The sequence below is a fragment of the Bicyclus anynana genome, chromosome 25 (genome assembly GCF_947172395.1).
Source record: "Bicyclus anynana chromosome 25, ilBicAnyn1.1, whole genome shotgun sequence".
Lineage (NCBI taxonomy): Eukaryota > Metazoa > Arthropoda > Insecta > Lepidoptera > Nymphalidae > Bicyclus > Bicyclus anynana.
The window spans coordinates 10,552,831-10,577,690 of record NC_069107.1 but is presented as its reverse complement, the minus strand read 5'-3'; the positions used below and the strand labels follow the sequence as shown (position 1 = coordinate 10,577,690).

At 38.0% G+C, this 24,860-nt stretch overlaps 1 protein-coding gene across 1 annotated transcript in view; it reads right to left on the bottom strand.

Annotated features, from left to right (window-relative positions):
* LOC112047003 (calsyntenin-1) overlaps positions 1-24,860 on the bottom strand; it is a 192,820-nt gene that overhangs the window by 18,468 nt on the left and 149,492 nt on the right. The window contains exon 2 of the mRNA XM_024083890.2: positions 4,608-4,768. Coding sequence (XP_023939658.2) covers positions 4,608-4,768 — 161 coding nt within the window. The remainder of the gene's footprint in view (positions 1-4,607; positions 4,769-24,860) is intronic.

Sequence of the window (24,860 nt, the reverse complement as noted above, 5' to 3'; positions counted from 1 at the left end):
AGACAAATAAAGCGTAACCTAATACAGCCTTATTAGCGAGAAATTAATATTGTCATCGACAAGAATCCTTGCGCCGCCGCCTAAGCTTGTCTTGCTTTACAAGAAGGCTTCGTTAGCGGCGGATCTTATTGTAAATACTCGCTTTGAGGGTTCTTCTATAGCTACTTTGTCCGCCTTAGTAAGCAAGTTTTCACGAGCATTTCTTTTCAGTTTAACCTGCTATGACCCATTCACCCATACCTACTACGTATGGGTGAATGAACTCTTTAAAGCTAAATTAGGATGATTTCAATTTATAAGAAGGCTTCGTTAGCCGGGAAACTTATTGTAAAACTGGGACTACTGATTTCTATGTAATGGGTGTACCTATAGTATAGTGTGCCTTCATTTCATTTGAAATTAAATTATTGTTGTTTGTGAACGTTCCTATAATTTTTACCTATACCAATATTGAGATGATATTTGTATGAAAAACACGAAAAGTTTCCCAACTAATGCAGTTTCCAAAACTCAAAGCACAATATACAGCGGAAGTTCCAACAAATTTTTCCCCGTCTCGCTACCCGAGGATAACTTATTACTCGAGTTTATGATAAATTGATTCCAATACATTTAGAGTCACAGCGGGGCTCCTCATGCATCGCCAGACACAAGGCCAACTCTGACAGGATTTGCAGTTGATGCAATAAATAAAATTCAATGAAAATCTCGGGGAAACTACACTACGGAGATAAATTGAAACGAAATGCATGAGAGAGATTCACTGTTTACGTGTAGAAATAAAGAGATGATAAAATTTTTAGGTCAGTAAATAATGACTAATGAATAATAATATATAAAGTTGAAGAGTTTGTTTGTTTGATTGATTGAACGCGCTAATCCCAGGAGCTACTGGTCCGATTTGAAAAATTCTTTCAGTGTTAGATAGCCCATTTATCGACGAAGGCCGTTATTATCTCCGTTTTCCTATGGGAAAGGAAACCGCGCGGCGTCAGCTAGTAATATTATAAGGAGGATAAGTTTGTCAAGCTGTAGGGGGTAGTCTCTGGATCTACCGAACCTATTTTAAAAAATATTTTACCAATAGAAAGCCACGTTCATTGTGAGTGTCATACACTATTCCCATGGGAACGGAAATCAATTTTAATGTTTTTATCGCTTTTGGTGTTGATATTTGATATACGAATAAACTTTATATTTTACACAAATGAATAATTAATAAATGAGCACGATAAATATGAACCGAGTTGGCAGTGTGGACGACCGGCGGAGGTATAGAGACGCTTGTTATAAACACATCACGCGGCCGACACCGCGTGCGCAAATATAGTTATTGTTATAAACAAAACAATAATAGGTACAAACGGAATGAGCGCTCCGCACAAGTGTCCGCAGTTCTCAGCTCGTGCCATAAAATGGGAATATTTCCCGCGCTGAGTTATCGCCGCGGAGTTATTTCCCCGGAGAAATTAGCGCTGCTTAGTTAAACGCTCTCCGGGTGGAGAGGCACACTTTCAGCAAGTCTTTGCATCGGAGAGTATAACTGTCAACTTGCGGGGACTTGTGCGCTGACTGCTGTCGCAGGAGTTTGACGGCTTGGGACACTTTCAGAGTTTTGTTGTAAAGTATGTAACGTAACAAATATACGTAATTACAAAGGTATCACCAAGCCTCTTTCCGTAGGGGTAGGCAGAAGCCACGTCTTTCCACTTGCTACGATTCTTGCATATTATGACTTAACCTCGTAGCAGCAACAGTGATTGTACCATCATTTAGTGGTAGAGGAAACACCTCCAACAGCTCACAGGACTTGACATTGAATGTAGGTTTAAGGGATTCCTTTATGATCCATAATCACAACATAAAACATTATCAATAATTACAATACAAAACATTATTGCACAAAATCACTAGCAGGACTAGCAGCGTGACGGTGTCCACGCGGCCTAAACATAGCTCATGTCATCAAATACGCTTTTGTTTATATATTATAGCAAAGCAGGGCAGATCACTAGTATATAACACAAGGATAGAAACACACGACACTACAAATAAAAGCATCGATACATTTGGACAGCGTTGAAAACAAACACGAAACTGCAGTTTGCGACACATACACGAGTACTCGTATAACGTTTGTTTTTTATTTCTTTTCATATCGCCCCGTGTCGCCGACGCCGGGCGCAATCAGTTGTATTGACGGTACCAGTTTGTGAGCGAGCAAACAAACTTTGTTATGATACATTTTATTTAGAAACTGGATATCCAATTTCCACCCCTATTTCACCCCCTTCTATTAACATTTTCGCATGTTTTATAGTCCACTAATAATTTTACAGAGTATCATGAAATAAAAGAGAAATACTGCCTCGAAGGTCTAGGGGACCGGCGCCCTGACTGATACACTCAGGCTAAAAAAAGTCTCTAAAGTCCTAGTCTCAGAGAAGATGCCCTTAGAGAGTCGTTCCGCCCATCTACTCTGCTTGTGCCTTCGGGCCCTATCAGGCGATGCTTCTGCGCTCGCCCAAACCTCCCGATGTCACAGCTTAGGTCCCATGAGGAGCCTACGGTACTTAGAAAATCAGAAAAAAAAATAATGTAAGCCTTCCGAGGCACGGGCATGTAACAGTACCAACTTCCAAACTCTCTGCTTATTATGAGAATTTCTTAAAAGAAAGAAAGTCTTCAAATCCCAACCTTAAACCTTTCGAATCCAAGACTTTACAATTCGAAGCCAAAAAAGTAACCAACCAACAACCAACGAGGCAGCTTTTATGTTACACAAACTACTAATAATAATAATTTATCCCTCTTCCACTAAAAACATATCGAATACAGTAGAGAAATATCTCGAAATAAAATTCAGGGGTGCGCTTTATAAATGGAGCTTCGACAAATTTTGTTCCATTGAATTCAAATACACTGTATTGGATACGCATACAACCGTTCCTATGTATTCGTATTCGATATCGAATACAGGCTCCATATTTGATATCAAAATGCTATCCGATGCTTGCGAGATTGGTTTTTGAAGAAACTTTTTAGTTTATCATTTTCTAAATGGAGATTACATTTTCAAGATACGGATTTTAATCTTATTTATGAGACGTTTTATTTATTTTGTTTTTTTTTTAAATGAAAGAATATTTTTGTCAATTTGTCTTTATACATATTATTATGACTCAGCGGTTTGTTAAGTAAAAATGTTTCGAATGGCCTAATTTTATGAAAAAATTTTCCTTTCCAATTAATAGCAAAGGTTAACTGTGTTAGGAGTGGATATGACAATACTCCTCAGTAAACTCGCAAACTCCAAATTACTAAGAATTCAAACGCACCTTGGTCTTTGGTTGGTCATAGTACTACCAAAATTATAGTGTACAGCAAAATCCATTGACCAAACTATTGAAACATACGCCTCGTCTAAATTAAATGGATTTCTGTGCGAAAATGAAAATCCAATAACCCGCAAAATCGCCGAGTCAGCAAACTGTGGCAGGAAATAGTTTATGTAAGTACATCAGGCTACAAGTGCGACACGACTTTAGTTCGGAAGGAGGAGAGTTAAAATATTAATAGAGCGGATTGTTCGGCATGTTTTGTTTATTTAGTCTCGTTAACGGTCGATATTTATACCTATGACTTTCTACGAAGACTGAGACTCATAGAGACAATATTAAATAAATTCGTACATTATAATAATGTAGAAGAAAAGATAGTTTATTTAACATTACGTTAAACACCGCAGATGATTTTTTTCATTTTCATTCTGTTAGGAAGTAGGAAAGTAAACAGGAGTTCTGGATCTAGGCATAGGGCTTAAAGAGCTCCTTAAGCCAACTTTACCCGCCCCTTTCGTCCTTTTATAACAGACTTATTCTTCCTAATAAGAATAATTCAGTAATTATTGAATTTTTCCGAGCCCGCCCGAGTATTTTTTACAAAGGACTTTGTACAAAATGTAAGCATGATGATTGATTGACAATATTAGTTTGGATCTATACATAAACAAAAATAGACAATTGTCAGTACTACAAACAGATTTCTTTGTCCTCTCGCTAGTTTAATCGTCTACGGCAAATCGCTTACAACCGCTTTCGTGCCGACTGGGAGACATTGGCACAGACTCTATAGTGACACCGACACTGATGTTTTTGTTATATTTGAACAGATATTGGACAAGATAACGTTTCAGTGTACTAGTATTGGTATTTCCGCTGCCGATGGTTTCGTTTGCAAAATTGAAAATGAAATGAAAATAGTTTCCGCAGAGTGATACATTTCTTTTTATATACCATCACATTTTCGAAGTTATCGAATGTAAGACGCAATGCAAGATGAAAGATCCAATAAAGTCTGTTGCAGGGATTATCTTTCTTTTGAATTTTGAAGATGTAATATGTTACCTGCACGTACAAAATGACATTTCTATATTATTTTTAATAAGATTTCTACGGTGTGAAGCATATGCCGAACATTTTGTCAGCACAGACCCCCCTCCCCTTTAGACTGAAACACAGGGATGCTGGTTAGCGGCAAGAAGAATCCTGGCGGTAGAACTTCTCCGAACTCTGCCACAAAGATCTCTACTACTGGAGGAGGCTCACCTCGAACGGCGCCTCCCCGTGGTGCTTGTTGTTGAGGATGAGGAAGGAGCAGAGCGGGCCGCGTGCGCGGATGGCGGGCGTCACCTCCACCAGCGTCTCATTCTCCCGGATCAGGCCGTGGTAGCCCTCGTCAGGCTCCGCCAGCTCCAGGTATGGGATGTCTGCAACAATACACGAACTGTTCAATTCTTTGGTCACTGAATGACTTCAAGTACAAGAAAATATAAATGCACAAGAGCAAGGCAGGTCAGCAATGCGCTGGACTGATTAAGTAAAAAACCTTTCGTTTAAAATCTCCACTCAATATACCTACTAAAGTTTTTTTTTAAATTCTTTTACAAGTAAGCCCTTGACTACAATCTCACCTGATGGTAAGTGATGATGCAATCTAAGATGGAAGCGGGCTAGCTTGTTAAGAGGAGGATGAAAATCCACACTCCTTTCGGTTTCTACACGCTTGGCGGTCGGTCTTTGTCGGTAGGGTGGTAACTAGCCACGGCCGAAGCCTCCCACCAGCCAGACCTGGACCAATTAAGAAAACCTCAATTGGCCCAGCCGGGGATCGAACCCAGGACCTCCGTCTTGTAAATCCACCGCGCATACCACTGCGCCACGGAGGCCGTCAAAGTGTTTCTCAGATAGGACGGGTACGGTGACAGTCGCCTGTATGACGTTCATATTTTCAAGAAACGAACTGTCACCCGCGCCATCCTACATGAAACGAACTGTATATGAGCTGTGATAGAATACAGATGCGACGGGTTGTAAAGCTTGCCACCCTGATGTGGCGACCACGATCATTCTGCGTTTCTCAATTCTCAAGACATTGCGTAATTAATTAATGACAAATCCATTTTGTTATTCTCAACTAACATAAGTTCAATTATAAAAGAAGTATTAGGTACTTATTATCAACGTATTCGTACACGCTTCACTCGGAAACCCGAACATCCTTAGTATGAAAGCTCGACAACGATTTTTCGCATTTGAGCAATCAACAATAATGTCTTTAGAATGGTTCCGCGTAACACGTGACAATCTTTTTGAAGTGTAACTAATCCCCTTTTAAGTCCCGAATATAGACAAAGCCTGTTGTGTAACATTTTTATAATAGTTTAGTTTTAATTTTGAAAGTCCAGACTTACTTAATTTGGTCTGTAATTTACTCTGCTGAGAATTTCGTTATTAATTTGTTCACGGAGCGGGGAATTTAAACATATATTTCTTTTATGAAGGTCCCCACTGCCAACATTAGGCATTTCATTGTACCTGGAATGTCGCCATCTCCCCGGGTAAGAATGTTAAAGCTAAAATTAAAAGAAACATCGGTCAATGACCTATTTGGTTTGGTGACTGCCATGTTAGTGCAGAGGCAATGAGGCTAATAGCTTTGAATGACGAGGGTTTTTTTTTCATTCTTTACAAGTTAGCCTTTGATTACCTCATAATCTCACAATCTAATCTCACCTGATAATGCAAGCTAAGATGTAAGCGGGCTAATTTGTTAGGAGTAAGATGGAAATCAACACCCCTTTTGGTTTGGTGGTAACTAGCCACGGCCGGCCACTATTAATTAAACAATATAGAAAATCCCTAATCTCAGTGTAACATAAACAAATGAACGTAGTACCCAAGTCCGCCTTGGCCGCCGCCCAAGCGCCGCCGCATCGTCCATATTCTAGCAGCTGCAGGGTTGCATTACATCGGCTATGTACGGAATATGCAATATGTAGCTTGCACTTTACCCTAATTGCTTGCTTAACATTCACCATGTATTTCATAATAGCAGAGCCTCGCGGTTTCACCCGCGTAGTTCCCGATCCCGTGGATTTTAGCTCAGCCCAGTAGATTTAGATTTATTCGTTAGATACAAAAATAACCGGGATTCGAACCGTGGACCTCATTGCCCATAGCTGAACCGGCTAACCACGGTACCAATGAGGCAGTTAATTGTAAGCTTTACTTATATTAATAAATAGCTAGTTTGCCAGTTTGTGAGGTTGTGAGGGGTAATCTCTGAATCTACTTAACCGATTTTGAAAATTATTTTACTAATAGACAGCCTGTTTGTACCTATTCGTAGTGTCATAGGCTATATTTTATACACATATAATTCCTACGCGTGAGTGAGTGGGTGAAGCGCGGGCAATTATTTGTCTCCTTTAAAGAGGAAGTCAATCTATTTTGATACGACTGCTCGTATCAAAATAGATTAACAATGATTATGAAATACACAAAAACTACAATTTTTCGTATAAGTAATACAAGTAGGTACGTGTATCTGAAGCGAAAGTCGTAACCTATAAATCCAAAATCCGCTTTAAATAAAACATGCCACCGTTACTCGTGTCGCCACAGCAGACGTCCCGCTGTGACCCGGCGCGCTGCGCAAACAAGACTGCGCCGCCCGCCGCCGCGCCATCTGCCTCCACTCGTAAAACCCTTCAATCTCCGGTCAATTTTACGACTACCCACGGTCGAATCGCGACGGAGCGCCGAACGATGTCGTTAAACAATCCGGTGACACCGAAACTATGCTTATTTAATGTTTTATTTCATTGCTTTCTGTTGGCCTTTTTAGAGTTCCTAAAGTGTTAAAAAAAAACGGAAAGCTTATAGAGGATTTCTTTATTGTCCACCCGTCTGTATGTTTGTCAAAGACCCGTATTCTCACATATCGTAGAAAAAATGCCCCCAGTTGCAAGACAGTTTAGTCGGTATAATGTATTCTGATCATTCCGTAGGTAAAAATAAAATATTTTTGGCTTTTTGGAATCAAGCTTTATAAAGACAATCAGCTAGCTCACTGAGTTACTGGCAGAACTTTCTGGAGAATGTGATAACTATCTTCGAACGTAACATAGCGATCTCAATTATTTAGTCCACACAAGTCTCCATCAGTTTCAAAACAAGACGCTGTTTGTGAGACTATATAACAGTCAAAATCTTGCTATAGTACGCGCGTTAACAACTGAGTCTTAGGGCCATAAATCATTTCTCTATATCTATCTCGCTTGCACTTATGGGTCTTATGGAGCCGTCTAGTGAAGGGTGTAACAATGAAAGACATATTATCGATAAGTAAAGTTTATTATCGTATCTTGTTCACAAAATTAAAAAAATTAACAATATTTGATTTAATATAATACATATTTCATATTATATAATTATTAACTAAATAAAATTAATCTTCATCTGAGTCTTCATCATCAGAATCTTCGTCTTCTGCCAAATTTATTATAAGCGGCGCGTGATCTCTAATTAGAGCTTTTTGTAAATCTTTGTTTTGAAGTTCTTCGGCATGCCTAACACATTTGGCCCAGTCTTCTCGTGTGACATTTTCTATGGCTCGGTGGAGGTGATTTTCGACATCTGCTATCTTGAAGGTATTATTATTCTTCGCAACTTCTCCCTTTACTTGTGCCCAAATTAATTCTATTGGGTTATATTGACAGTGATATGGAGGGAGCCTTATTACTTCATGACCTCGTTCATTTGCCAGATGGTCTAAAGCGTAGACCTTCTGCGGGTTACTGGCTTTTACTTTTCTTATTAATTCTTCAATAATTTCGTTGCTGGAATATGGAATCTTTTTCTTTGTCAACCATTCTTGAATTTCAGCTTTCCTCGTGTTTCTTGTGGGTATCTTTTCCAACTGTATCGAATGATAGCTTGCGTTATCGACAATTATAACTGAGGGCTCTTCAAGTAGATTCAGGAATTCGGAAAACCATGCCATATATGTTTCGCCATCCATTTCTGTGTGGTAATCAGCATCCTTTGATTTCACCGCTTTAAATATTAGCTTCGCATCTGGAACGAAGCCAGTCCTTGCAGAACCCGCATGGCAAACTATTAATCTTTGGCCTTTTCCCACAGGCTGATTCTTGAAACCTCCTTCATCGTTGCTTCCAAGCCACATCCTCTTTCTTGCATGGTTTTGATTAATCCATGTTTCGTCTAGATAGAAACGTGGTCGCTGATCGTTAGTTCTTCTAAGTAAATCCAATTTCCTTAAAAAGTCCATTCTAGCACAAACAATATCAGTTCTTTCCATTAAATATTTACGTCCTTCGCTATTTTTCTTATACTGGAACCCAACCTCCTTCAGTAGTATTCTCATTGAAGTGTTGCCGCATTTAAAATCGGGTAATTGTTCACGGAATTTTTCTAAAATTTTCGCCACGGATGGATACTCTCCATTCTCATAAAATGAAGCTACAGTTCGCTTCAACACACTTTTATCAAAATCGTCAATATTAGTGACGGTTTGTGGTTTCTTAAAATTTGTTCTTGGTATACAGGTACTGCCTGATTGTGATACTTCCGTCTTGATTCGGTCCACTGTCGCTCTGCTCACACCACAAACAAATGCGGCCATTTCACGTGGTTTGTTGAAATTTAGAGAAGCCACTTTATTCGGATCACTTTTCAATTCATTGAGAAACAGGAATACGTTGTGAATCAGTGTTCGAGCTTGAGGGCTAATATCGCCATGTAATTTCTTCAGATCAACGTTAGAAAATAAAGTATCCATAGTGCGCAACGAGTAACACATGAATGTATTTATTTAATTGCAGTAAACACATTTATAGCAAAAAAAATACGCAATGCAATTACATTAGAAACCGACCAATCAGAATCGTCCAAATCATTATTGACTCATCATTAGCACGTGCGCAGGTAGCCGTTTATCGATAATTAGGGTGCGCAGGTAGGCGCGCTGCACATTCCTATCTTTTTTGACTTTTATGACCGGACGACTCAGATGATAACGCGCATACTATATAACATTGCGATTTTTGGCTACTGTGGATAGTTCCTTCGCTCACCGTCTTCTCTTGAATGAATTACATGCCCTTACATGCCCTTGTTCCAAAAACCGATAATTCACCAATTGCCAACAATTGTGAAGAACAGCCATAACAGTTGGACGATTTGACTACATAAATAATGAGGCAGAAACCATTCACAGGCCTTAGTATCCGTACGGACTGTAAACAATAATTTAAACGGTCGCGTCTGATCCATCGACAGATTCGCCGGAGCGAAAAAAAGTTATTTATTCCATTACCCAAAGACGTCCAATAAAACACCCAGCGCCAGCGCGGGGCTTTATTAACCGTACAGTTTAGACCCAGGCCGTAAACGTAACGAGCTATTTCCCGACGCGGCCCGGGGAAACTTTGCGCTGATTTTAATGAAAACGTTCGGAAAACCCTTGAATATTTAGCCGGGGCTTTTACGAAAAGCGTTCGCAGTTTGCTGTTATGATTTCTGGGGCCATTTCTTGGTTGCGAAATTCAAAATATTCGATAGCTCCACGGTTGAGGGACCGGAGCCAAATCCTTAGGAGAGGCCTTAGCTTCGATCATCCATTTACTGTAAAACCCACTTCCTAGCGCAAGTGATTCGCTTAGTTGAAGAGGGAATTTCTACATTGTTTAAATATATTTTTTTAAATAATAACCTGAAAAAAATAGTAAGTATACTTGGGTAACGTTAATGAGAACCATCTATTGTCACCCTAATTAAAATGCGCGGACAATAAAGGAGAATGAATGCTTTCAGAGATAAGAGATTATTTGTATATTTTTTATTTTGACAAGCTTACTTTAACTGACTCTGTTTGTATGATCAATATCAGGTTGGGCCAAATAATCCACCACGCTGGCCCAATGCGGATTGGCAGTCTTCGCACACGCAGAGAATTAAGAAATCTCTCTGGTATGCAGGTTATCTCGCGATGTCTTTCCCTCACCGATTGAGACACGTGATATTTAATTTCTTAAAATGCATATAACTGAAAAGTTGAAAGTTCATGCCCCGGAGTGGATTCAAACCGACACCCTCCAGAATCGGAGTCAGAGGTTATATTTAAACAGCTATCACGGCTCTTCTCTATGGCTCTTTTATGTTTAGGTCAAATCTTGGAAACTAAATTTAAACGACTTCCTGGCGTTGGAGTGGACTGGACTGGATCTGCTTACATCATTCATCATCATCATTATCAGCCTATTTTAATGGTTCAGTACAAAGCCAGGCCTTTTTCCATATAGGACATGGAGCTTGGACCCACCACGCTGCTCTAAATCGGGTTGGCTGGCTTATGGCAATTCTTTAACACATACGCACTGTCAGATTTCCTGCTGGTGGGAGGCTACCGACAAAGACGTACCGCCGAACCATTTAGCGTTCCGGAACGATGTCGTGTAGAAACCGAAAGGGGTTACTAACAAGTTAGCCCGGTTCTATCTTAGGCTGCATCATCACTTACTATCAGGTGGGACTGCAGTCAAGGGCTAACTTGTAAAGAATGTAAAAAAAAAAATAGCGACCAGGACTATATGGCATGACGTGCTCTCCTAGGCACGGGGGTTTTTTCTTCTCCAGACAAGTATTCTTAACTCAATATACAAGTCAAATTTTTAGAATCGTTAAAAAAAATTAAAACAGAAACAACAGTTTTGGCTTTTTCGTATAATGATAATAATAAAAGGTATTCCTAAATTGGACTCGAAATTTATTTGGGTAATTCAATAATAATAATAATAATAATAAAGCCTTTTATTTCCACATCAATTTACATTTCAAACGTTTGTTAGGTGTGTTAGTTTAAATTATAATTATATCTATATATTAATTCTAATGTTAGTATGGTTAGTTATCTTCTTGTGATGTGGATCCCGTTTGGGTGAAGGCCTCCTCTTTCTTCTTCCAGTAATCTCTATCTTTTGCGAGAGACATCCATTCTCGCCCTGTTTTGATAATGATGTCATCAGCCCACCTTTTAGTTGGTCTGCCGACGCTTCTCTTTCCAGGTGGACCTTTCCAGTTTGTGACTTTTATGGTCCATCTACTGTCTTTAATTCTTGATATATGCCCAGCCCATTGCCATTTCAATTTTAGAGCCTGTGTCACAGCGTCAGTGATTTTTGTTTTTTGTCGGATAATTTCTGCCCTTATTTTTTGAATTTTCCTTAGTTTTAGTATACTTCTTTCAATCGACCTTTGTGTTGTTCTTAGCTTAGTTTTCACTGTATGCGTGAAAGCCCATGTCTGACATCCATACAATAAGCTGGGCAAAAGACAAGTGTCAATTACAATTTTTTTCATATCTGTAGTATAATTACCTTTTAAAATTTCCTTCAAGGACCAGAATTTGTTCCAGGTTATTTTACACCTTCTTTCCACTTCTTCTTCGTTATTTGTTGTGCTGAAAGATACTTGTTTACCCAGGTATATATATTTATCCACATATTCTATGTAGTTGCCATATATGTTTATAGGAATTTTTTGGCTATTTGTCATTATTTTTGTTTTGGAAGCATTCATCTCAAGTCCAACTCTAGCACTTTCTTTAACCAGTGACTGTATCATAGTTCCTAATTCTCTCGATGTTTCGGAGAGTATAACAATGTCATCCGCGAATCTCAAGTGGCTCAGATAGGCACCGCCCACATATAATCCCTTCATTTTCCAGTCTAGTTGTTTGAAGATATTCTCCAGGACAGCGATAAAGAGTTTTGGTGACAGAGGATCACCTTGCCTTACTCCCCTTTCTATTCTTATTTCTTCTCCTCTGGTTTCGAGTTTAACTCTGCTTGTGGCGTTGTTATATATATACTTCAGGATATTTATATACTTTCTGTTAATGTCCAGTGATGATAATGTGTCCCAAATAGAATTATGGCTTATACTATCGAATGCCTTACTATAGTCTATAAAGGCTATGTAAAGTGGCCACCTAAACTCTTTGTACTTCTCTATCACTTGTCCTAGGGAATGTAGATGGTCAGTCGTACTATAACCTGATCGAAATCCTGCCTGTTCTATTGGTTGTGTTTCGTCAATCTGTACTGATATTCTTTTTAGGATTATCGATGCAAAAAGCTTATATAAACATGCCAATAGACTTATGGGTCTGTAGTTGCCGACATCATGCGGATTGCCTTTTTTATATAACAGAATTATATCAGATGTGCACCACTGTTTTGGAACAGATTCCGTTTCTAATATAAGGTTAAATAGTCGTGTGAAGTGATTTATCAGAATAGGTGCAGCATGTTTCAGCATTTCATTATTGATTCTATCAGGACCTGAGCTTTTTGCACTTTTTAGTAGTTTAATGTGTTCATATACTTCGTTTGCCTCTATTGTGGAAATACTATCTGTGTTAGGAATACAATTTGACAACTCTTGAACGTTGTCCTCTAGGTCCCTTTTCTCATACAGTTCTCTAAAGAAATTAGTTGCCTGATCTATTATGTCTTTTCTACATTTTGTTTCTTCCGAATTTGTTTTTAATTTTTGAATCCATTGTTTATGTAAGCTCAGCTCCTTGAATGCTCTCTTTGTGCTCCTGAACTTAGTTATGTTTTGTGTAATGATGTTCTGTCTATGAATTTTGTAGTCTTTTTTTATTTCTTTGTTTGTTTGCTTAAATAGTCGTGCAAGTTCCATTTTTGTCTCTTTAGTTTTATTTTTTGTCCATATAAGTTCAGTGCGTCTTTTTATTAATGATACAGTGCTGTCACTAAATATTTTATATTTCTTCTTTCTCTTTTCGGTCATTTTTAAAGTTGCACATGATGTTAGTGCTTTTTCTAGAGAGTCATAGTAGTCTTGTACATTCAGAGTTTTTTCTAGTTTTTCTTCAAATTTGTAAGTTTCAAGTTTATTTATGTATGCATTAATATCAAATTGTGTAAGTAAGGCATTTGGAGTTGATTTGAAATCCCTTCTGCTTATTTTCGGAAAACGTAGGCTTACTGTAGCTCTTAAGAGTCTATGATCAGAAGAATAGTTCATTTTATTCAGTATCTCGAAGTTCGTTATTAATTTTGAATTGTTAGTCATAATGAAGTCAATTTCGTTCCTGTATTTGTGATCTGGGGATTCCCAAGTCCATTTTTTGCTTGTTTTCTTTTTAAAATATGTGTTCATTATCGCCAATCTGTATTCAAAGGCATATTCTAGTAATCTCGTGTCTCTTTCGTTTCTTTCTCCGTAACCGTATTTCCCCATAATAGGGTACTCCTCAGTTTTAGGCTGCCCTATTTTGGCATTAAAGTCGCCAATTACTAGAACTTTTTCATCAGCTAGTTCGTGTGCTTTTCTAAGATCATTGTACAGTTTTTGAATTTCTTCTTCATTTGAGTTTTCTGTAGGTGCATAAACTTGGATAACCGATAAGTTAAGGTCTTCAAACTTCAGTTGCAATAATGCTACTCTTTCTGAGATGCCAATGAAGTTGGTTATGTGGTCTTTCAGAGATTTTTTTATCATGAACCCCACCCCATATAATCCTTTAGTTTGTCCAATATAGCATAAAATACAATCATCGTACTCTTCGATATTACAACCCATTCTTCTTACTTCCGAGAGTCCTATTATATCGTAATTTACTTTTTCCAATGCATATGTTAATTCCAGGTATTTTTCGGTTGATGACAGAGATCTTATATTGTATGTACAAATTTTTAAACTATTCTCTTTTAGCTTCTTAGTTTTATTTTTGGAAAGAGGGTAATGGTCTACTTTCCCACGAGGACCAGTCGGCTTGGGAAATGGTTTAATTTTGTTAGTGGATTGCTGTTTATTTATATTATTTGTTTTGTTCCGGTGGCTGATGACATTATCCTATGAGCTGCGTTCGGATGTTAGTGTAGATGATGTCAGGGAGTTACTTCTACCTCTCATTATGTCGAACGCATTCACTCTGTTTGTTTTTGTTTTTGAGGTTATATGTTGTTTTCTTGGCAGTTGTAAGTTGTTGTTTGGTGAGTTAGATTCCTGTCTTTTACGTTTTTCTACATTTGATGTTCCTTCACCTTCCTTGATAATAAGCTTATCATACTTTATGATCGCCCAATTGCCTTTATTTCTTTCTTCTATTAATTCTGTTTGCAGTTCTCTTCTTTTTAACAGAACTTCCTTGGGGAAGTCCTCTGAAATATATCCATCTTTAAGTTTCTTTCTGTTTAATATTATTTCATTTTTAAACAATAAAGTTGTAATTCAATAAAGCCAAACAAAATATTCAAGGGCTGAAACATTTTCATTAAAACGGCGCGTAAAAGTTTCCACTGGGGCTATGTTTCCGTCGGGCCACGGGTTCACGTTAGCAGCGGGCGAGCCGTGATTGGTCAATTGGCCGTCCGCGCGCGGAATTGATATTTTATTGGACATCTTCGGGAAGGGATGATTTCAGTTGGACTGCAAATTCGTTTCCGAAACTGCATGTTAAAGGGGTTTTTATTTTTATTCGGATTGGGGACTTTCAAAGAGTTACCTATACTTTTCGACCCTACGTGTTTAAAGACCGGTTTCACCTTATAATCTAAAGATAGTCTAAACGTAAGTTTGTCACTTTCTTTTTTTTTCAAACTAGCATATGCACCGCGGTTTCACACGCGTAGATCCTATTCTCGTGTAAATACTAGGATAAAATATAGCCAATGTTACTCACTTATTATGAAGCTTTCCATTGGTGAAAGAATTTTTAAAATCAGACCAGTAGTTTTGGGGCCTGTTTGTAACAAACAAACAATCAATTCTTACCTATTTTACAATTTAAACTATAATGAGTATTTAAAAACGGCTAAAACTCACGTGGTGCAACATCGGAGTATGCACGACTAGTTAACTCATCCGATCAGTTTGGATCGTGCCGCGTTACAAGAACCAGCTCATGACTAAGGGACTCGTATGGGTCCGAAACAAGTAGGGCAAACGTTATATCACGTAAGTTTTAACCATGTATTATAATATTAGTAGGTATTATTATTATTATTTTTTTATTATTATTTACAAGTTAGCCCTTGACTACAATCTCACCTGATAGTAAGTGATGATGCAGTCTAAGATGGAAGCGGGCTAACTTGTTAGGAGGAGGATAAAAATCCACACCCCTTTCGGTTTCTACACGGCATCGTACCGGAACGCTAAATCGCTTGGCGGTACGTCTTTGCCGGTAGGGTGGTAACTAGTCACGGCCGAAGCCTCCCACCAGCCAGACCTGGACAAATTAAGAAAATCTCAATCTGCCCAGCCGGGGATCGAACCCAGGACCTCCGTCTTGTAAATCCACCGCGCACACCACTGCGCCTCGGAGGCAGTCAAACGATATACGATAAAGACAAAACTTACGAAAAAAAGGTGGAGAAACCGGCCCTAAATTTTGTGAGGTGCGTCATTTAACTGCCAAGATCCTAAAATCCTAGGTTCAAGATTTATAAAAAGATTTTTTTCCAAAGAATTCTTTTCGAAAAAGTCGAAATAAATTACCTGTAACATGCCTCTTGAGGCGTCAAAATCGCGTTTATTAATTATTACCTATTATTAACACCTAATAGTGATCACTAGAGTCAACCGGCACTGGAATAGGATGGTGAGTGTTTTTTCCAAATTCATCTAAAAAAGATCGACGACAAGTCATCATTAAACCGTCGGTGCAGTCATAAACAAGTACATCACCGGAACATTAATGATATCCTACAAATCGATAATAAAAAATGGAAGGTATTTTCAATACCACCCCCGACCCCCGACCCCCTACTGAAACGTCTGGAGCAGCCCCTCAACTAATTCCGGGACACGCTTTCACCTGTCCGCCGCAGAGGGGCCGAGTCTCCGGGGCTTTTGTTTAATGGCGAATTACGGCCTTCTTTAACATTGATTTAATCTTTTTTTACCGACAACGAGATAGCGTTACGCACAGTGCGGCACTTTGAGATTTTTTTAGAAAAATATGATTAAGATTATAACCTAATATATTTATCACGAAACGGTTATAGGTATGCGGATAAATTTGACTTTTTGCTAAATTAGTAACTGGGTTTATTTTGAAAAGAAGAACAGAAGCAACAGCCGTGATAGCCCAGTGGATATGACCTCTGTCTCCGATTCCGGAGGGTGTGGGTTCGAAACCGGTCCGGGGCATGCACCTCCAACTTATCAGTTGTGTAACATTTTAAGAAATTAAATATCACGTGTCTCAAACGGTGAAGGAAAAACATCGTGAGGAAACCTGCAACCTTCTTAATTATCTGCGTGTGTGAAGTCTGCCAATGCGCATTGGGCCAGCGTGGTGGACTATTGGCCTAACCCCTCATTCTGAGAGGAGACTCGAGCTCAGCAGTGAGCCGAATATGGGTTGATAACGAACGAACGAACAGAAGCAATCTGGATTTTATGAGAAGTAGTAAATTACTAAAAATAAACTACTGAGTGTCTACTTGGCTCTAATAAGTGAAGTATTTACTTTAAGCAGACGTTTTAAATATATGCACCTATTTGTAAACTAATAACTACTGAAAGAATTTGAATACGACATATAATATCGAGTGATATAAAAGTAAATGTAAAAATACAGAATAAAGGAAAGTGGGACCTTACGAGGCAAATTGGCACCCAACAAAGGACCTCAAATTAGGTATTTTTTACCTTCACACCAACACGTGCCGTATGTAAAGCTGCCGGGCGTAAGTAAACATTTCGGGGTCATCATTCATAAACCGCCGCGTATTGCAAACAAAACATATTATTTGTCAACGCACATATTAAAATGAACTCGATATGAAAAGCGGGAGATATTTTTGTTTGCTAATAATATGATACACCTCGTACCCTACTTAGTTGGACGTTCTACGATGTCATCATCATCATCATCATCATCATCATCATCATCATCATCATCATCATCATCATCATCGTCATCATCATCATCATCATGATCATCATTAGCAGCCGATGGACGTCCACTGCCGGACATAGGCCTCTTGCATGGACTTCCTAACAAAATGATCATCAGCGAGGTCCAGAGACTCCCTACAACCCACTTGATGACTACAGTCCATCCAGGGGGGAGTCGACCAACACTGCGCTTCCCGCTACTTCTATGTATGGAAATGTATTTGTATCTGTAGTTGGTACTTATGTTGTATTTATTTCTTGATAACCGGCGACGCTCACGTAGTTTCCGTATCCATCAGAAACGAGGAAAAAATTTAGCCCATGACACTTACAAATAACGTGGCTTACTAGTGATAAAAAAAATTTAAAAATCAGTTCAGTCGATCCAGAGATTACTCCCAACAACCTCACAAACGTTTCCTTTTTATAATATTAGTATTGATAAGTTAGTAAGACATGTTAGTTATAAAATGTAGAGATTTATATATCTATAGAACTGCTCTAGGTATATGTATCGTCATTACTTATTTACCCCTAGAAATACAGCATTTACCGTAAGGTGAATGTCAGCTTTTAAAAAAAAAACGTACTTTAATAAAACAACGGTTTACTTACGAACAACAATGCATAATATGCATACATAGACACACAAATATACAAGTCAAACACCCGTCTTTTTTGCGTCTAGGGTAACATATACCAATTACCAGTCAAGTTGTAGTAGTGTACATTTTATACTAGCCAGTGTATTTATGATGTAGCAAATGCTGCGGCGTGTATCAAGTATTCATGCAGCGTGTTCTCTCAACTCTCTCGACTCACTTAACTCTCCGCACTCTCCCATCTCTCCGCAGAGGGTTGGGGGCACGTTTACGATCGCTATAAAACGGTTTGTCCTACAGTTTGAACGGCCGTCGCAGCGGGCGCCGTTTAACTTTTGCGGGTAGGCGTGATTTTTTTACTACACCGACTCATAAATACGTGAGGTGCTACACGACAAGGTAGGTGACACTCAAATGCCGTAGGTTCCGTAGGTACATTACATTTTTAAAGAATATTAGTCTGGTTTTGAACAGTGGGCGATATTCCCATTTATATTTTCGTTTTTCCACAAGTAAATTGCCAGGCTAAAGAGTGGGCACGATAATCCTACTAATATTATAAACGCGAAAGTTTGTATGGATGTTTGTTACTCTTTGACGCCGCAACTACTAAACCGATTTGGTTGAAACTTGGAATGAAAATAGAATTTACTCTGGATTAACACATTACTACTACTTTTCATTCCGGAAAAATCAAAGGTTCCCGAGGGATTTGTAAAAAACTAAATTTCACGCGGACGAAGTCGCGGGCGTCCGCTAGTACTCGTATAGTGCGGCAGACAAGATCGAACCCTAGTGTTGAGGCTTTATTACCGTCATGATGGTAGGTTTTGGTCGTGATAGTCATAACTCATACAAAATACATACAGAATACAGGCTGTATGGAACATAGACCACGTACATAAATTGATATGTTCGAAATACATTATAAATACATATCAAGAATTTCCCGAGTGAACTCGTAGGCATAAGCTAGTGAATATACAAAAGCTCGACACAAAAAAGCGTCTATCGTTTGAATGATTCTCGCCGAAGGAAAAAAAATACTCTATCGTTAGTTTTTGAAAAGGCTTTTCCTTTTTTTTCACTTTAGCGTTCCCTCTCAGGGGCGGGAATAAGCAGCCTTTTTCATTTCGACTCATTGTAATCATGGCTCCCCATAGCCGAGCCAGGGTTGTCAAAAAGTAGCTTAATAATATTTTTCAATTTTAATTGTAATTCTTCTTTTCTACTAATTTTTCAGAGTTTATGTTTATGGGAGAGAGATTTAATGAACAGCAAAATAAAAACAGTCATTCATTTTCTCAATTTCTCTGAATAGTGTATCTCCTCTAAAACATTGTTAGGTACTTTTTGCATCGATTGCTAGTTCAAATATGCAACGGCTTTTTATATGGTTTTGACTACTTCTGAAAATTTTATTTAAGAAAACATGTATAATAATTGTACGTGCTTACATTTATTGGCAGGAAAGCTCAATTTTTTTTATTGAATTTTTAAGATTTTTAAGAGAGCTTACGCTAAACTCAACAAAAATGGTTTTCGAGGCTGAAGTAGGTACTGTCGCCCTAGTTTAATAAGAAATTATTTAACTTTATTCTACATATTTATAACACTAGCTGACGCCGCGCGGTTTCACCCGCGTGGTTCCCGTTCCCGTAGGAATACAGGGATAATATATAGCTTATAGCCTTCCTCGATAAATGGGCTATCTAACACTGATAGAATTTTTCAAATCGGACCAGTAGTTCCAGAGATTAGCGCGTTCAATCAATCAAACAAACAAACAAACTCTTCAGCTTTATAATATTAGTATAGATTTTATTTCGTTTAATCAGATTGAAAAAATCCAAGTATTTTAAACGAAAACCCCCGCGCGTGTATCAACCCTAAACAGCAAAAAGATTGTTTCATTACTGCTCCCCTGCAAACTGCAAACACTACTCCGTATTTCAAAAAAAAAAGTGGAACACAAAAGCACATAAGAACAGGTATTGCAATTCTGGCAGCCCTATTCAACTGTACCTATACGAGTACGTAGAGTAGATGGATTCAGTAAACCAACACTGAACTCATGAGCTGTTATGACTAGGCTACGGTTACAATGGCGTTCCTGTTACAGGGCGCAACACAAGTTCTGCCACTCGAATGTAGCTTTTATTTAGAGGTGGTTTAAGCTATATTCAGGTTGTTTTAAACGGTGTCACGTGTTGCCTAATGTACGGGGCAAGGGCTCAGTTATTACAGCCAACAATACCTGCGTTGTTTCTCTTTTAGTTTACGTTCAATTGTGACCGCTTTTCCTAGTTAGCAGTTTTATTATGAAACGCTTGCTTTTTAGCGCTTAAAATATGGACTAGTTGCGAGCTGTAATCGAAAAAGTTAAAATGTTCCATTTAAGTACTGGACGATTTGTAGTGAGTGAGAGTGCCTTAAATGCACATAACTAAAAAGTTAGAGATGCATGCCCCAAACCAGATTTGAACCTATGCCCTCATCAAAGGCAAAGCCAACACGGGGCTATCACGTCTTCTGTATTAGTATAGAGAAGCTTAATTGTAATCACACCTGATGGTAAGCTACAAGGATTCAGTTTTGCAAGCTAGTTTACCTCGAACGACAAACAATATTGGCGGATCCTCGGGGAACCTTTGGTGTGTGAACAATACAGAAGCGATGCGCTTTGGTTTGCCCTTACAACACTAATGGGATATTGCTGTCGATTGCTTTATCATCGCATTGATGTGGGCTACGGCCTTTAGGGTTAAAATAACGGCAAAGATTGGCTTTTTATACCTAGCAAAAAACTTCGACTAGTTGGGCTTCATGCTTTTAAAGATGTAAGACAGAGATTTAAAAGATAAATATGAAAATAGCCAAACACAGTTAACAACGCCAATAGAGAACAGCGGCCTTATTATGTATCTCAGTGTACCATTCAAGCAATGAGTCACTACACCGATTTTTGTCGTATTTTCGTTTTTGTGATTATCTAATATAGTTATTTCTATAAAATTACCTTGAGTATGTCATTTGTCATCAAGTGGCAATGATCTTTTGTTTTAATTATCGTCTAACATGAATATTTAAACAAAATTACGTAAATATCAGTTTATTTGTTAAAATAACGTTACTACCTGCTAATACCTCTACTAGACTAATGTTACTCTACGTAAAATGACGTTTATTGTGTCATTTCGTTGATAACACAAAGTTGATTGCAAAAACGAAAATACGAGGAAAAACGATGTAGTGACTGATTATTTGAATTGTACACCGAGTCACATAATAACCCTGCTGCGCTGGTCGCCATCTTGTCGAGTGTTTCATTTGCAAATGGCGGCGCGGTACGCGGTAGGTGCACACCGGCGCACTCTACATCGCGCCACATTCAGAGCGTGACAGTGCAGGCGGTGTAATATCTTACCGGCTTGCAGTCATTGTCACATTTCTTAGCTGGTGTTTTAAGAAATACGCCCCTCAAAATGAAAACTTCCAATCTCGGGTGCGAGTTACATACAAATGAAAAAATATGTTATACTGATCTTAGTGATGACGATAATGATGATTGCTGACGCTGATAGAAAAAAGTACTTTCTTACTGCACTAAAGTAAGCTATTTTAACCCGACTACGACTTCTTTAAAATAATGAATATATTATCTACTTATCAATGTTTATTTATTTTATGTAGGCTTAGTTTACAACCACTTCAATCTTTACAAAGACATACACTCAAATTTTATTTGTAGTACCTATGTATTGATATTGATAAAAAATGCTAAATGTACAAAGGTCATCGAAATGCCATTAACCCTTACATCCATCTGCTAGATCGAAGAAAAGAAATATGTTCCAGTCGCCATTGAGAGGTTCGCGTTAAATCTGCCCTTTCATCCGCCCGCAAATCGCTGCGGCCTTTTCGGGACAACGGTTTTATTTAAAAGGTCCAATAAGTACTTGATGTATCGAATCTATAGAAATGTTAATCACGAGGAATCACGTATACCTACGCGTTATTTTTTTTCATTTTAATTATTAGTAGCACGTAAGGAAATTATAAAAATAAGCATTAAATAAACGAAAGCTCCAGAATTTTTTGATAAATAAAAGCACTCAAATACAAACATATCAGTTGAATACAAATCTTCATTTTCAAAATTTTCGTTAAAAAAGAGAATTTAAAGTTGGATTTTGCAATATAAAAGAAAAATGCACTGGCTGCTGTATATGTAAATACAAATAAAAGTGTAGTCAAAAGTTCTTCAAGCTGAAATTTTCATGTATAAAGCTGTGCGTATCCAAAGAAGTAGAAAACTCGTGCATTCAGACACTGTGACCATAAGAGACTTTAAGAGTTTCCACGTCAAGCTATAACGAACCCAATTCCATTGATCGTAAGGTTGATATTCCTCCGCTACAGTGGTTCGTCAAAGAAGATCCTGCGTAGTTTCACAAACTACCGTCGTTTTGTACTTCCCGCAATTACCTTAGTGGGTCAGTGGAGTTGCCTCGCCTCTCATTTACTGCGACGTATTTTAGAATTCAGCGTCAAAGTAAAGAAACTGCTTTCGGTTTGAAACTTTGTAGTTGGTTGAGCAATGAGCTGGGGAAAAATTAGAAACTTCATTATTTTAAAGAGATTCTTTTTTTTTAAACAAAAATGTTTTCTCACTGAGACAAAAGCTTTTGTTACGGGTAAAAAGCAACAATTACTAATTATGCTTCGTTATAGGGTTGGAAGTTGGATTTTAAAATGTTTAATTAGCTTGACATGATTGTGTCTTATGTGGGCATGATTGTGTCTTGTGTGGTACATAGTCGATATTAAGCGGATTCAATAGCAAAAGGTTATGCGTTCGATCTCCAACCATTGGACATTTGTCGTACCACCTCCAAACAGTTCATCACATCACATTTTGAACATCAAAGATAAAGATGAAAGAGCCAGAAAAGGGTGATATAGAGCTAGTGAAAAGGACAGAAAGCCAAAAGGGCAGAAAGCCAAAAGGGCAGAAAGATTAGTTTCTTGGAAGCAGTAGGAGTTTTTTAGCCGGCGGGAGTCCGGCACTATCCGTTTAGGACGTCCATGAGTATTTTCTCTTTACAATAAAACCCATTAACTTAATTTTTTACTAATTTATTTTGTGACCAAAGTATTCTGTAACTGTGTATTCATTTTTGCAACAAACAGTATACTATTGCGAGCTTTCCTAGCTACGTGCCCCAGCTGAGCGCGGTCAATAAAGCGGGCCCCAAGGGAGCGCCTTGCAGGGAACATGGCAGACTAGCTTTGCCGGAGTTATCTCTTAGAAACAGCCAGTTGGTTTATTCAAATAGCAAATATCAGGAATCGCATAGGAAATACAGAAAATGTAGCTTTTGCTTTAAACCATTTTATAAAGACATCGCAAACGCCATTAAATATTACATCAAAGTGCAAAGCTCGTCGAAGCGACAGTCCATTAAAGTTCTTTGTCTTTGTCCCTCATAATAGCACGACATGATTATAAATAAAAAATCCAAAGTATACTTCTACCTATCTTTTAAAATTTGTTAAATTCATTAAAACAAATAATCACAACATTTCTCATGTAACTGTACAATTCGTGACACATGGTAATCGACTTAGTGTTTCAAGTTTCAAGGTTCACTTTGAACGTTAGTTCTAAATGAGATAAAAATTAATTAATTTTGCAGTGTTTCCTAAATTGCTAAAAAGTTTTTTTTATTATTTACAAGTTAGCCCTTGACTACAATGTCACCTGAAGGTAAGCGTTGATGCAATCTAAGATGGAAACGGGCTAACTTGTTAGAAGAAGGATGAAAATCCACACTCCTTTCGGTTTCTACACGATATCGTACCGAAACGCTAAATCGCTTGGCTGTAAGGTGGTAACTAGCTACGGCCGAAGTCTCCCGCCAGTGAGCTGCTGAAGACACTTAGCTACTACACATAACAGTGCGTGGATAAGTGGACAAAAGGCCTTTTTATCATACGACCAAATAAAAGACAAACACGAAGACCAAAAAATTAAATAAAATACTAGCTACTGCCAAAATCAAAATCTGAAAGTACAATCAAAGAAATATGATTCAGAACTGAATGCACATTTCTCCACTTTAAAGTATTGAGTGTATGGCAATGTTGTATATAAGCTCCTTGTTTCTGGCAATAATGACATTTAACAGAGCTTTAACAATGAACAAGTCTCAAGTAACCGCGGAGCGCATCGCAAGACTCTCAGTTGCGGTAACGAGCTACAAGTTAATAACCGACTACCCTCGGTCTGCAGCCTTTCGACGAACTGGAAACTAAACTTGAGCGAAGTAACCGGCGGGATTCTTACTGGAGTTGTCTCGTTAGATGGTCTTCCGATATTGGTAAACGCTTTGAGAAATCAATGCTTTGAGTACATATTTTAAACATTTACAGTTGAGGCATTTGAAAAAGCAAACAGTTTATTAACTCGTATATTTCTCGCAAACGCAAAAGTAATTAATTGCTCAGTTTATTTAGTTTTGCGAAAACCTGTCAAATGGAATATTATCAGACAGACCAAACATTTTCTCTCAGTTTATTTCATACTAGTTAGAGAGCACTATTTAATTGAAAAGTTTACTATTATAATAAATTAGGTTTCATTCTGGGTTTCAAATAAAATGGAATAAAAAATGGCTTTATTTAAATAAATGATAAAGTCGAGCAAAAGCAAAAGCTACTGTGTAATAATCCTATGCGAAACTTATTAAACTAATGGATTTCGAGTATTCAAAAGAATTATTATATGTGACAGAACAAAAAATTTTTACAACCCAATTTTGATAACGCTGTTAAAAAATTACTCCGTGAGCCATAAACCTGAATTAGGTTTACTCTAAAGCTACCTTTTACGGGCGTCTCTCATTTTATTGCATTATAAAAAATACTTTTGGGATTTTATTGTTGGAAAAAA